The sequence below is a fragment of the Aulonocara sp. 'chitande type north' Nkhata Bay genome, linkage group LG10, assembly GCF_057382095.1.
Source record: "Aulonocara sp. 'chitande type north' Nkhata Bay isolate Kocher_YH1m ecotype deep benthic linkage group LG10, A_spYH_male_GT1.1, whole genome shotgun sequence".
NCBI lineage: Eukaryota > Metazoa > Chordata > Actinopteri > Cichliformes > Cichlidae > Aulonocara > Aulonocara sp. 'chitande type north' Nkhata Bay.
In genome coordinates, this window is record NC_141353.1 from 9,272,503 (window position 1) to 9,286,972 (window position 14,470).

The 14,470-nt window shown below is 45.4% G+C and overlaps 1 protein-coding gene across 2 annotated transcripts; it reads left to right on the top strand.

Annotated features, from left to right (window-relative positions):
- Nucleotides 1-1,028: 1,028 nt before the first annotated feature.
- LOC147320197 (hepatitis A virus cellular receptor 2 homolog) lies at nt 1,029-9,793 on the top strand. 2 transcript variants are annotated; one of them, XR_015131235.1, is made up of 7 exons: nt 1,029-1,917; nt 3,569-3,910; nt 4,283-4,351; nt 4,658-4,719; nt 6,468-6,552; nt 8,073-8,235; nt 9,008-9,142. XR_015131235.1 is itself a non-coding variant. In XM_086308111.1 (7 exons), exons 1-7 carry the CDS (start codon nt 1,884-1,886, stop codon nt 9,150-9,152), a joined length of 765 nt encoding a protein of 254 aa, XP_086164237.1. In that variant the 5' UTR covers nt 1,030-1,883; the 3' UTR covers nt 9,153-9,793. The 2 variants fall into 2 exon arrangements, 1 of the variants encoding a protein (XP_086164237.1); XM_086308111.1 differs by having other exon boundaries at nt 1,030-1,917; nt 8,073-8,100; nt 9,008-9,793.
- The last annotated feature ends 4,677 nt before the right edge of the window (nt 9,794-14,470 follow it).

Below are 14,470 nucleotides of genomic sequence, written 5' to 3' on the forward strand. Positions count from 1 at the left end.
CCATTGTTATACCTCTCTGACCTGTCTTCCCCATGTGATGTTTTGTGTCATGTATGTGTGGTCGGAGGGTAAGATGGCGCCGCCATTGCGTGCAATAGGTCGGCAGCCTTATGAAATTTCCCCTTGTGGGACTAATAAAGGTAAATCAATCAATTCAATTAAAATAAAGTCATTACAATGAGATTTAGTATAGACTGGTACATGAGGAATATCACGAGAGACAATGTTTTTAATTGTATCAAACTATACTCTGGGATTTTTCTTTTTTGAAGCTGTTAGATAAGCAAAATATTCAGTTCTGGCATCTTTTATAATCTCGTTAAGTGAGAAAATTGATTCCTTGAGATGTACCGTATGGACCTCAAGCTTGGAAGCCTTAAACAATCCTTTATTTAAGGCTTGATGTGTTAAATAATCACTTTCAACAGTACAAATGAGTCTGCAAATTTAATTCTTTTAATGGTCGGTTGGAACTCACCTTTTTTTCCCTCACTGTGAGTTCTTCTTCTTGTGTTTCTCACTCCTGTTTAATGCTCGTTGCCTCCACCGTGTGGCTGATCGATGAACTGCAGCTGAACAGACTCAGCTGTGCTGTGGGGGAAAACTTCCCCCTCGTAGTCATCCTGCTGTCTGTGAGGCGGAAGTTTAGTAACTTAACCATGAAAGTAGTGACTGCAGCTCAGCTCTGCCTGCTCAGCTGCAGAAACACTGAAAGATGCAAGAAAATACTGTAAATAAACCATAATTCTGCATAAAATATTACAAATGTACACAGAATAGATATTAAATGTTCTCTGTAGACAATAAAATAGTTTAATACACAATAAATACTGCAGCTATTAATTAAATACTATAATACATGTTTTGTAATGACTGAAATATCATATTTAATGTTTTTCACATCAGTGGTTCACAAAGCGTGGCCTGCGGCCCCTGGTGAGCTCTGAAGGTTTCATTTCTAGTAAATAGCTGTTTTTGATTAATCTAAGCGAAACGATGCTGCTGGTTTAACTCTGAGGATTCAAAGCTTCAGTCTGGCGTCTACTGTGGCTTCAGTTCTGAGAGCAGACAGAAGCAAATGTCTGAGGTCAGCTTCATCTGAACAGCAGCACCACCTTCATGCTTACGTCAACCTTCAGACGTTTGTTCTATGTGCATAAGACGAGAGGGACGGACACAAAGACTCTGGACATAAACTGAACTCAAAACTATTTTTGTTTCTTTATTGTTGTTGTCTGTGACCGTTCTCAGCTCAGCTTTCAGGGGTCGCTGTGCTGCGAAACCACCATCTCTGCTCTATAATCTGCTCCTGACTGGTTAATCTGGTTAACGGCCCGGCCCAATAACAGTCCAACGAAGGCAACAAACTGAACCAAAGACTGAGGGAAGGACTATTTATACACCTGGGGTGATCAGGAGGGCGACAGACGGGGGAGGAAGTAAAACTAAGCACAAGACAGAAGAAAGCCAACTACCAAAATAAAACAGGAAATAACTCCAAGAATAAATACTACACAGGCTACACTGAACAGAGTGCATCAATCATAAACTCAAGTACAACAAGAACCACAGCGCTACAAAACATGAGACCTCCAGAAAAAAACAAACTATAAAACGTAAAGGAAGAAAACATGGAGGACACGAGGGGGTGAGGATGATAACAGAGGGAGCTAAATGTCAACAAAACGCTGAACTGTAAAGGAAATAATCTGGAGTCGAATCCGTGGATTAACTGTTTGAGTAAAGACTGTGTCAGGAGCCCCGCCTCTCTGTTTTTGTGGTTTCAGGATCATTTTTTGCAGCGTGCAGCTGTGATGACTCGCAGGCTGTCAGCAGCTGTTTAAACGTGTTGGCGAGCTCTGACGAGTCACTCGGGCTTCGTCATGAAGGTCGTGCTGCTGCTGGCGCTGCTCACAGGTAACCTGCACCTTTCCACTGTCTCTGATCCTGAGATTTATTTGTCTGGTGTCTTTATTTAACCTTCATCATCACTGAAAACGTGGGATCCACCTCAGCTGTGCTGCTGGTGAAACTTTGCTGTTTTTTATCTCTCTGCCTCACATGGTGGATGTGTTTTATAGTTGTGTGAAAACTCGATTCCCCGTCAGCACAGCTGGGTTTCCTGAAGGGTTGGCTAACAACGAGAATGAACGTCATGTTACCCAGCGATAACAGCTGGTTCACCGTGTGCTTCCTTTTAACCTCAGATGACCCCAAAGGTCTTTTTTTTTACTGAAACTGATCTCTGACGTCTCTTCAATGATGAACAAAAAGCAGTGATTTTGTCACAACCTCGGGGGGACAGGGTCAGTGGCGGTCTAAACCTCACTGCCGTCCTCTCCAGGGTTACGGTGGATAAACGTCTTCTTCTCTCTGTCATATCTGTAGCTGTGTGAGAATTCATCTAAAGGTCAAAGTCTCTCTGGCGCTGAGCCTGGGTGAGCTGACAGAGAGCAAAGCTGGACGGAGCTTGGATTTCTAAAAAGTGAAGCCAAATGTGTCTTAAACCTGCATTCTTCTAATGACCAGCAGGGGGCCTGGGGCTGATCCCCGACCTGATGAGTGTGAACTCAGTCACTGTTTTCATATTTAATCTAATTTAACGTGTAGTTTGTAGATTTTGGTCACTCCATGTGTCGGAGAGGAGGATTATCCTGGAAATGCTCATTGGCTAAAAACCTGTGACTGACAAGTTGTTTCAGTCTCATCCACCTCCTGCTTCTCATGTCTGGTTTCCATGGTGACGATGGAAATGTTCATGTTGAGGCTTCACAAACATCATCTGGGTTTGTTTTCCATGATTCTCATCCTTATGTGTTGTTTTTGAGTCTTGGAGGTCAAAGACAAAACTAACCTTTAATAACTCCAATAACACACAAAGAGCAGAGTCTGAATACCTAAAGACCGAAGGAACAAAGGGAACATACAGAGAACAGAAACAAACTGAAGCTTTACATGGAAGCAGCAGGTGATCCGAGAGCAAGGAAACATAAGGGTAACAAGACAGAGTTGAAAGTAATCGAGGACACTAAGATAAAGGAGGCGAAAGGGCGATCGTGGCTCAAGAGTTGGGAGTTCGTCTTGTAATCTTTGGGATGAACCAGTTTGTGTCTGAGCGTGTTGCTGGGTCTGAAACCAGGATGTCGTGCTTGGAGAAGACTCTCCTGAGTTTCTCTGATACACCGGCTACATAGGGGATGATTTTTGAACTAAACTTCTGGTTTTAGAACTGAAGAAGCTTCTCGGATGAGAGTTAAAACGTCTTCAAGCAACTTAAAGAAGTCCAGACGCTTTTCTTTGCAAGCTCCTTTGACCTTCTCTTTTAAACTTTGACATCAAACTGCCAAACAAGCAGAATCTATAAAACTGATCAGGCACTGGTATCGATTAAAACGCCAGTTTAATAATGATAATAATCTATTCTTTATTGATCCCCGTTTCGAAATTACTCTCTCAGACCCAGTTAAACCAGTAAAACCAGTGAAGATGATATGACATTGACCTGATCTGAGCCCTGAGCAGAGTTTGGATCTGATGTAACAAAGCTTTCCTGTGTTTCTGTTTCCAGTCTGTGAATGTGACAGCAGCAGGGTCAAAGGTCACACAGGTCAGGACGTCACTCTGCCCTGTAAATATGACAGGAAATATCACGGCGCTCTGTCAGCGTGCTGGCAGCGAGGAGAAATACCAACCAGAGGCTGCTCCAATCCGCTGATCTCCACAGATGGACTCAGAGTGTCAACCAGAGCTTCCAGCAGGTATGAGCTGCTGGGCCGACTGGAGGACGGAGACGTGTCTCTGACCATCATGAACCTCACAGAGGGAGACGCTGGACGATACGGCTGCAGGGTGGAGATACCCGGCTGGTTCAACGATGAGAAGCATCACTTTGACCTGAGCGTCGCCACAGGTGAGGAATTATTACAACACCAGAACCATCGGACTCTGGTATCATAGCAACTACAGCTTCGTCTCAGTCTACACAGTGAGAAGAGAGTCTTCCTCACACAGTTGTCTTTGTTCAAAATCAGCACGTCGACCAGGTCTAACCTCGGGGCTGTTTCCTTTTCCTCTTTTCATTTGAGCATCATGAAGTCGTGACTCGAGTCGTGTTTAAATAAAGAAATCTCTGTTTAGCTTTAGTTTCCTGATAATAGCATCACGAGGAAGCTGCAGCTCTCTGAAGACGTGTCCATTTAACTGCTCTCACCTGCTGATCCTCTCATTACAAAGACTCATCTGAAGCAGAGTGTGCTGACGTCATGTCAATGATCTGTTTCAGCGCCACAAACTCCCACATGGACGGCGCCAAACTCAAAGACGCCCACAGAGCCGACGGCAGCCTCTGAAGGTGACCTGTGATTAATCAGCTGATGACAGAAATGAAGTAACACATGATTGTCAGGACCAAACACAGATGACAGGAAAGAGGATCGTTTACATTTCTGTGGAACAAACTTTATTAGTCGTCACATATTTATAGCATCGCTTCCTGATTTTTGTCCAATCAGACTGAAAGTGACAGGAACTGTTTGATCTCAGACTCAGTGCGTTTCTGGAATAAAGAATCAGAGGCTAAAATTAAATCATCATGACATCATGCTGCTGCTGACACAGCTGTCTTAAAATCTTCTGCTTTCGCTTCCTCATGCTGCAGGTCTCATGACCTCCGCAGAAAGCCTCCTGACTTCGCCCTCCACCATGACGAGCAGCAGCGAGGTGAGGAAAGAAAAACACCATGAAAACATGAAGTCGCTGAGAGCGACCGAAGTCAGGGTGTCGGGACTTTCACATCCTTAAAGACAGTTTCACATTAAAAACACTGCAGTCACTGCGATCTATAACCGCTAAACCTAATGGAGTTACGTCCTCCCTTAGCTGTGTCAAACCTGCTGCTGTTACCATCACCCCACATATTTCATACTGAGGATGTGAACAGTGAGAATCATCCTAACAATAATCCTGCACGCTTCCAGCTGTTTGTAGAAGTCTTTCCTCTGAGTGTATGAAATCCCTGCAGGTTCACAGAGTTACATCCAGCAGCAGGATCCATGTGAGCGACCCTCATCGAGTTACATGAATAAACATCTCCCAGATGTCTGTGGGTCCTTACGTCTCACATTATATCTTAAAAAGCAGTAAATTGTATTCATGTCAGTTTGTGTCTTAAATGTTTCTGATCACGTTATTTGGATTGTCTGCACCTCACACTGCTGCTAACGCGGCCTCGTGTGATTGGACAGTCCAAACCAGAACCTGAGATAAAAAAGTATTTCTTGGTTCTTTATATATAAAATTAATAATTTTTTCACACACACACAGTATTTGTAAAGATTAGAGCGACTTAAGCCTCAAGGCGCTTTAATCATACAGTAGATCGTACAATAATACGCACAGAGATAAACCCAACAATCATATGACCCCCTATGAACAAGCACTTTGGCGACAGTGGGAAGGAAAAACTCCCTTTTAACAGGAAGAAACCTCCAGCAGAACCAGGCTCAGGGAGGGGCGGGGCCATCTGCTGTGATTGGTTGGGGTGAGAGAAGGAAGACAGGATAAAGACATGTTGTGGAAGAGAGACAGAGGTTAATAACAGATATGATTCAATGCAGAGAGGTCTGTTAACACATAGTGAGTGAGAAAGGTGACTGGAAAGGAAAAACTCAATGCATCATGGGAATCCCCCAGCAGCCTACGTCTATTGCAGCATAACTAAGGGAGGATTCAGGGTCACCTGGTCCAGCCCTAACTATATGCTTTAGCAAAAAGGAAAGTTTGAAGCCTAATCTTGAAAGTAGAGATAGTGTCTGTCTCCTGGTTCCACAGAAGAGGGGCCTGAAAACTGAAGGCTCTGCCTCCCATTCTACTTTTAAATACTCTAGGAACAACAAGTAGGCCTGCAGAGCGAGAGCCAAGGTCTCTAATAGGGTGATATGGTCCTAATATGCAATGATTAGAATTGCAACAAGAACAAGAGGAAACAAAAGCAGTTTAGACAACAAGAGAGTGAGACCAGAAAACCACAAACAAGACCAACCCACTGACCACCTGATAATCAGAGAAGCAGCAGGGCTATTTATACACCACAGATACTGAATAACACGACACAGGTGGAGTCACACCTTTTACCACACCTGTCCAGGGGCAGCAGGTGGACATGAGCTTGTAGTGATTTTGTGCTCAGTCTCTGAGGGGTAAGGAGGCTAAATGGGAAATACACTGAACTTTGTGTGGATCAATACGAGTTCATTGTGTTGTTGAGCTTTTTAAAGCCATCGCACTGACTTCACTGTGGCAGCCAAATGCATGCTGGGAAAGAAGGCACCAAATATAAAAGTGTTATCTGAATAAATGCTGTGAGACCAAAGAGTAGTCAGTCAAACAGACGAACTCTCTGCTGATTGCATTACAGAAGGTGAAGCTTCCCTGTGACAGAGTCATGTGGTGTTTTTCTGGGTTTACAGGGCGAGGACGGCGGTCAGCTGATGGTGGTGGTCGTCTGCGTCCTGCTGGGGCTGGTGTCTCTGCTCGCCATCGTAGGACTCCTGGGTGAGTTTAGTCAAACTGTCCTCACAGTGACAAGGTCAAGTTTGTCTATACACATTTCCAGACAGCTCGTGCTGCACAAAGTGCCCAACAATGATGCCATTAAAACAGAAACAATGTAAAACAATAAACATAAAGGGACAATAAGAGAATAAAACAAAACCTAAGACTACTGAATAAGACCAAATGGTCATAGTGTGTTAAACAGAGTATAAAAATGTGTCTTTAGAAGTGATTTAAATATTCAGGGGGAAACTACTCCAAAGTCTGGGACCTGCCAGAGAGAAGGCTCTATCGCCACGAGATTTGAGTTTAGTCCGAGGGACGGACTAATTCATCCTGAGCTGGACCTCCTGCTTTTTCTGGAGCATGAAAGGAGCTCAGACAGGTATGAAGGGGCTCGGCTAAAAGTTTGATCCTGTAGGAAACTGGAAGCCAGAGCAGAGAAGCACAAAGTAAAGGAGGACAAAGAGGAAGTTCCCCGTCCATGATCTGGTGTTTTTAGCTGAGCCAGACAGGAAACATGGAGGTCATGTGACGCAGCGCGGTTTAATAAACAGGGACGCATCCTGGTCAGGTCCTCTCAGATCAGCTGATTGTTTTTATTTTTGTACAATAATCGTTGGATATTTAATGGAGCCTTGCAAAAGGACAAGAGGATGAGGAGTGGACAGGTGTTGCACACCTGTGATGGCGTGGAGATGTCTCAGAGACAAGAGAGTGCGCTGAAACCAGACTGTTTAACACAAACATGGAGCTCCAGTGAGAGGGAAGCTTAGAGACACCACAGCGAGGTGGAGGCGAGACCGCTGAGATGGTGCGGAGGCCGAGCTGAAGGTGTGAACATTTCAACAGTTTGTTCCCGAGCTTCACCTCTGCAGACACGCCCGAGGAGCTCCGCCTTCTCCTGAGAACCAGATGTTCGGGTCTGTGTCGCCGCAGAGCGAGCGCGTGGGCTGGATCGCTCATCATTACTGAGAATCGTGCGGTAGACCCTCGTGCTGACGTCAGCGCCCCCGCTCTGTAGCAGCAGCTCTGATGGAAACGCTGAGCTGCATTAGCGAACACGTCCGTGTGACGTGACTCATCATTTCTGCAGTGAATCATGTTAAAGTCCAGATGAAGGTGCGTGTCAGGGCCTCCTCTGGTCCTCCCACGGGCCAAAGCATCTGCTGCATGCATGAAGCTAGCTGCAGTCTGCTGCTGTGTGCGCATGTAAGACAGGAAACAACGTTAAAATAAAGAAACTGAACGACGTTCTGAGCTCATTCAGCTCTTCGTGAGCTGTGATCTGGACCCAACATGGCGTCGGCAGCGTTGACCTCGCCGCCCTCACAGAGCGACGGTGTCTGGATGTTTCAGGCGAGGTCACTGATCATCAGGAGCGCGTCTCAGTGCGTTGGTCTTTGTGTTTCTCGCGTCGGGCTCGGTCGCTCGGCTTGGTGCTGATTTGTGTGCTTTGTTCTTTTTATGTCACAAACGTCTCGTCATTAACATGTTTCTGCTGTTTTGTGTCTCTGCAGTGAGAAGACTGAAGCTCCTCCACACAGTGTGAGTGCACGATCCTTATCTTTGTGTTTCTGAGTAACTAACGTGTCTCCGCACCTCGACCATCGCGGGCGCTGCTGAGAAGTCGTGACTCATCATCTCTCAGCCTTCATCGCGTGTTCAGACTGAAACTGAGAGGTGAGACAACCACAGAGTTCAAACCAGCCAACGGCGGCTCGCTCGACCTTTAAGGCCCATCAGAGTGGAATCATTTCGAGCTGACGCCCGTGTCAGAGCCTCATGTTCACCCACAGCAGCACCACACCCTCCACCCCTCCGCTACTAGAAACACCGTCCATAAAAGCCCTGAACACAGTCCGCCATTATGGCGTCCAAACTCAAGAACAAGCGCGACACTACCAAAGCTCTGCCGTTTACAGGGACAGGTTGTCTCGATCTTTGGTTTGTGATTCAGCGACTGTGAGCCGAGTCCATCAGAGCTGCTCCAGCACGAGTGGGTGTGGGTGATCCACAGCCTCAGTGTTTCCAGCTCCATCACTGCTGCACTGGAGCCTCAGAGCATGGGGAGGAAGGTCCTTCATCATCATCATTAACACGACTGCTCGTTAATGCTTCATTTGAACTGCAGCATAATCAGAGTCACGAACAGGAAGTGACCTTTCACACTGCTTTGAGTCAAGTCTGAGGCTTTTACTTTGGAAAATCTGAGTCATGATGAGGATGGAAGCAGGAAACAGATTCAATCAGCAGCTTAGAGTTTTAGATGTGTGGATAAAATTAAATCATATTTTTTAATATTTGGTTTATAATAAAATGTGACAGAAGCAGCAAATCGTTTTATTTTGGAGCTTCTCTGCAGGATGTTATAATCTCCTGCAGTCAGAGTAATCTCATTAATGTTTCTATAGCCAAAGGTCAGCTGACTAACACTCTCGCTCTCATGTCTCAGTCCTCGGCAGCATCGGCATATCAGCGACTCGGTGCGGTTCAACCCCACGTCGTCGACTCTGCAGCTGCACGCTCAGCCCGCCGCCGTGGACAACATCTACCAGATGGATGGTGGTGAGGGAGGCGTATACGAGAATTGCCCCTGAGCTCTGAGGCTCCACCCACTCATCCGCAGAGTCTGGAGGCAGGACGATGACGAGCTCTGTCGCGGACAGACGAGACAACAGCTTTGCCCTGAGAAGCCTCCAGTATTTTAGGAAGATAGCCTTGCTCTCACGCTTTGCTTTGAAAGCGTCCAATCAGAGAGCTACAGCTGTGGTCCCAGGTGACTAACCCCGCCTTCAGGCTGAAGGTTTGCAGACAGCAGGTGCTAACATGTAAATAAAGATGTAAAGAGCTTTTATTGTGAAAGGTTTGGTGAGGTTTCCTGGCTTTTCAGATTTAATTTAATAAAATGTTTGGAGGACTTTTAAAGGTTGGTTTGAACTCTTCTTCTGTTCCTTGAAACACGTTTACCTCTGACTGGTAACCTGGGCGCTCAGTTCTTCTTCTGCACGCTGCTTCCACCTGCTGGCCGGACAGATGACCTGCAGCTACACAGACTCAGCTGTGCTGTGAGCTCAGGCTGTTTGATGGACTGACTATGATTAAAAAAGACTCTGTAATATCTCTAATCACAGCCATGGGGGCGGAGTTACGCGTGAGAACCCCACACCTGTACTAGGGTAAAGATGCAATTTTGTAAGATCGCTATGACGACAGTAATAAACGTTATTTGTTCCTTTGATCCAGCTCAGATGTGACGTCTTTGTTTCTGAAAGGGGAAAAAAAGTTGACATGTCAGAAAAAAGCACACGAGCTTTATTTCATCCATGATGGCGTTACACCAACATCACCATCATGGCGACGCCCTCCCTCTGTCTCTCCTGTAAAGACTCTCTGCTCCAGCAGCAGCAGCACCTTCATGCCCAGCAGCTCACTCAGGAAGTTCATCTCCAGCTCTCCTGCTCCACCCGCTCAGGCTGAAGACACCACAGCACCCCCTGCAGGAGGAGAACGGCTCTGTACTGCTGGATTTTTTCCTCCACCACCTCAGTGATCAGCTATCTTCACAGATGGAGCCTCCTCCTCAGATCACTGATTCTCTGATTAAGAGAGAAGACCCTGTGAAAGAACTACAACTCCCATCAGGCCACAGGCTCAAAGCTACACCCCGGCTGGAGGACTCTGTGCTGCAGGTGCAGGTGTGTTTTGTGCGTGTCATGGTCCGGGGGTGTGCTAGTGCGTCTCCCTCTGAGCCGGCATCTCCACCGCTGGGAGGGGCCTCTGTGTTCTGCTGATTGCTCGCACCTGTGGGTGATTAAGCCGGGGACTCATAAGGCCAGCGTACGCAACCTCTCTTCGGCAGATTCTCAGCTAACCCTTCCACGCATCAAGTTGCTGGACGCAAATCTCTGCCGAAGAGCTCCCATCTGGACGCTGGACCACCTGCCAGTCCCACGGGTTGTTCACCCCGTTCACCTGCCTGCCTCCCTGCCACTACAGACCACCTGCGCTAACTCACAGCTTGCCCATATTCCTCCCGAACCCTACCTGAACGTCTATATTCAGTGACTCTGACCCTTTCCCCGGACCCAGGTTGACTCTCCCTCCAGCCCAATCCTCGGAGCAGCTGTTTTCCACTGACGAATGACCAGATTGCTCACTTAGCTCAGGCTGCATAAAGCTCTATGGTTTAGTTGTTGTATTTAGCATTTGTGAAACTCACATTCCAGTTGTGAACACTTGTGGTGAAAATAAAAGTTGTCACTGAAACTACTTGCGTGCTGTTCGGCACCCAGCAATTGACCGTGCATACCTGATGTGGTACCAATGGCTCTCTTCTCCTCTGGTTGGCTCAGCACGCCCTCCTGACTGTGACACGTGGCGGTCGTGTAAGGATGAAGCTTGTTTATCTGTTTGGAGCTCAGGCTCAGCACCCTCACCTGCACTGCTGTTTACATCAATAACGAACTTCTGCTTAGTTAGAAAAATTAAGCAGACTAAACTTGAGTTGCTTAAATTAGAAGAACTAAGTAACCTGGAAATTAAGCTTTTCAGTGGTGGAAGGTAACTAAGTACATTTACTCTTTATACTTTACTAGGTTATAGTAGGGCTGTTCATATAACCATATATATTGGATGACGATATAAAAACATCTATCGTTTCATTTTACGCCATCGTTTGTTTCGTGGTGTCGTAAAATAAACTGTTTACGATAATATGTTTTTCATCGTTCTGATGTCGCTGTAGTGGCTATGTTCATTTATTAAAGTTCTCTCTTTCTCTTATATTTAATATAACCACACTACGGACGGACAAGCGCCTGTTTTTATGCGTTGTCGTTAGCAACAACAATGGTAAGACCATCGCGTGTCCGCTTGTTTATGTTCCACATAAACCTTTTTTGCTGGGAGTTGGCAAACCTATTAGTTTGGTTGCTTACTCTTTAAAATACCAGAATAGGAGGATTGAGCAGGTTTAAGTTTATTAGATTGATCAGTTTTGCTGAACTATGAAATATTTTGGGTGCAGTGTATTTTTTGCATACAGGTATAACAGGATAGCTTTAGTGTTGTTGTTTATTTAAAGTTGAGTTTGAACTTATACAAAATGCAGAAAGATATTAAAAAAACAGTTTTATTTATTAAAACACACTATATCGGATTCATATCGGTATCGGACATAAAAAGTGGTATCGTGCCATCTGTAGTACGCAGTAACGGAGAGCATGGAAGCAGAGCAGCCCACCAAAGCACCAGACATCATGAGCGAATATTCTGACGTTTTCAAAGGCATTGAGGAATTCCAAGGTGAGTGCAGCTTCACAGTGGACCCGACTGTCGCACCAGTCGTGTGCCCACCAAAAATAGTGCCTTTTGTCCTCACAGATCGGGTCAAATCAGAGCTGAACAATATGGGAAGAGACAAGATTGTCCAGAAAGTGACAGAGGCCACCAAATGGGTCAACGTTCTTGTAATCTGCGAGAACCCGAAAAGACCCAAACTCCGGCTGTGCCTGGACCCAAGACCTCTAAACAAAGCCATAATGAGACCACACTATCCACTCCCCACTCTTGAGGATGTGACATACAAGCCTACAGGTGCAAAGTTTTTCAGCATCCTCGACGCACGTTCCGGCTATTGGCCCATCAAGCTAAGTGAAGAGTCGTCCTTTCTGACTACTTTCAACACAATCTTCGGCAGACACCGTTTCCTCAGACTCCCCTTTGGCATTGTGTCTGCTCAAGATGAGTTCCAGAGGAGGATTGACGAGATGTATGAAGGCCTGGAAGGAGTGGCAGGCATCGTGGACGACATCATTGTGTTCGGGAAAACAAAAGAGGAACACGACAAGAACCTCAAAGCCATGCTCAACCGCACAAGAGAGAGAGGTTTAGTGCCGCATCTGTGTTACAGAGGTGAGCTTTTCCGGACATAAGCCCACAAACAACGGGCTGAAACCAGACCCACTCAAGGTAAAAGCTATCAAAAACATGAAACCTCCAGAAAACGCTGCAGAGCTGGAGACAATCCTAGATATGGTGAATTATCTCGCCAGATTAATTCACCTGGCAGAAATGAGCGCACCACTCAGACTGCTGCTGCGCCAAGACATGCTGTTCAAATGGGAAGAAGAACACGTGCGTGCTTTCCAGCAAATCCAAGACACCCTTACTGCCGAACCAGGGCCAGTGCTTGCATATTTCAACCCTCAAAAGGAGGTAACACTACAAATAGACGCTTCTAAAAAAAAAAGAAGGAAGGCCGGTCACATACGCGTCGAAACCGCTCAACAAAACAGAGCAAAACTACGCCCAAAGAGAGAAAGAACTCTACGCCGTCCTCTATGGCTGTAAAAGATTTCATCACTACATCACTGCACCGCCTGGACTACAACGTACGCTGCTTGCGCTTCAGAAGTACAGCATAACACTTGTCCACAGGCCTGGAAAAGAGATCCCAGTAGCAACACGCTATCAAGAAAGTCAACAGACGACAGTGACAGCTCACTAAGTGAGGAAATGGAAACACAAGTACACACAATCATCCAGACAGCACCAGTGAGCACAGAGAAACTGGAATGCATCAAAACCGCCACGGCCCAAGACGAACAACTCTCTACCCTCAAACGCATCATCCAGTCAGGCTGGCCAGAGACACGCAAAAAGTGCCCAGAACCTGTCAGTGAGTACTGGAACCATCGCAATCACTGAGGCCGATGGACTCCTTTAAGTTACTTGAAGACGTTTCACCTCTCATCCGAGAAGCTTCTTCAGTTCTAGGGTCAACTGAAATTAGCAAACTAATTCCATTAGTAGAAATATGTCTAGCTTATAATTAAAATTGTGGAGAAAAAAACACAACATCCAGTATCTCAACAAAAACGTTTCTGCTCTGAACTGGAAGAAAAAACCCTGAGTAGAAGCTCACATCAAGACAATAGCTCCTCGGTTCACAGTAGCATCGCTCTGCTAACAGCACATTTGACCAGTGTTACAAACTCCTCAGTAAGGAAAATCGCTATTGGTTGTCCTAAAAGTCGCTAAATGACGTCATCGCCTAATTTGCATAATTGGTCATGCTAATGTAATTGTAACCTATGTTGTTGGAGAGAGAAATGACATCGTGGAAGAGACATAAAGTCAGTAAAAAACGTCCTAAATGCATTTAGAGTTTATTTAGAACTACAAATTAAATTTCTTTTAGCAATTATTGTTTTTTTAATGTCACAATTCCAACCCTGCTCCTTTACCCGGGCTTGGACCGGCAAAAGTGACCCGAAATAGGCACTCTGGTGGAGTTACTTTGTGTGTGTGTGTGTATAAGTAGTTTTAAACCTTGTGATCCACAAAACAGCATAAGAGTAAAAGAAGAACTGACTGCGTTACAGCACCCGCTGCTTGTTGAGAGTAAAAGCGATACGCGCTTTCACGTCTTTTTTAAAAAAAAAGTCGCTAAGGGGTCTGAAAACTCGCTAAATATAGCGACAAAGTTGCTAAGTTGGCAACACTGCATTTGACTCACTCACCCCCTCCCTCCTGGCTCACAGCTTCTTCTTCTTGGTTGGCGACCAATGTTAAGGCGCATTACCGCCCCCTGGCTCACAGCTCAGTGGACATTTAGATGAGAAAATATATATTTGACACATTTGAGGAAAATACTAATAAAAAAAATAAAAATAAATATTTCCTTTAGAATGTTTTAATGTTTTTGCTCTATAAAATAGTTGTTTTCTTTTACAATCACTCATCTTAGCAGTAGGATTTACATGAAAAGAGAAGCAAATTAAGTTTGAGTGAAAATGTACATTTTTGCACTCTCTGGTCGACTGACTCAGTGACTCAAAAAACCCGATTCACTTCGGTGAGTGACTCATTAAAACTCGATTCAGTAAAAAGAATCAAATTTATCATCACTAGC

Bases quoted from the DNA above. Each gene is read 5' to 3' on its own strand.
- LOC147320197 (XM_086308111.1), top strand. From the start codon at position 1,884: ATGAAGGTCGTGCTGCTGCTGGCGCTGCTCACAG. The intron at 3,911-4,282 runs GTGAGGAATTAT...GATCTGTTTCAG, and splicing joins TGACCTGAGCGTCGCCACAG to CGCCACAAACTCCCACATGG. The intron at 4,720-6,467 runs GTGAGGAAAGAA...CTGGGTTTACAG, and splicing joins CCATGACGAGCAGCAGCGAG to GGCGAGGACGGCGGTCAGCT.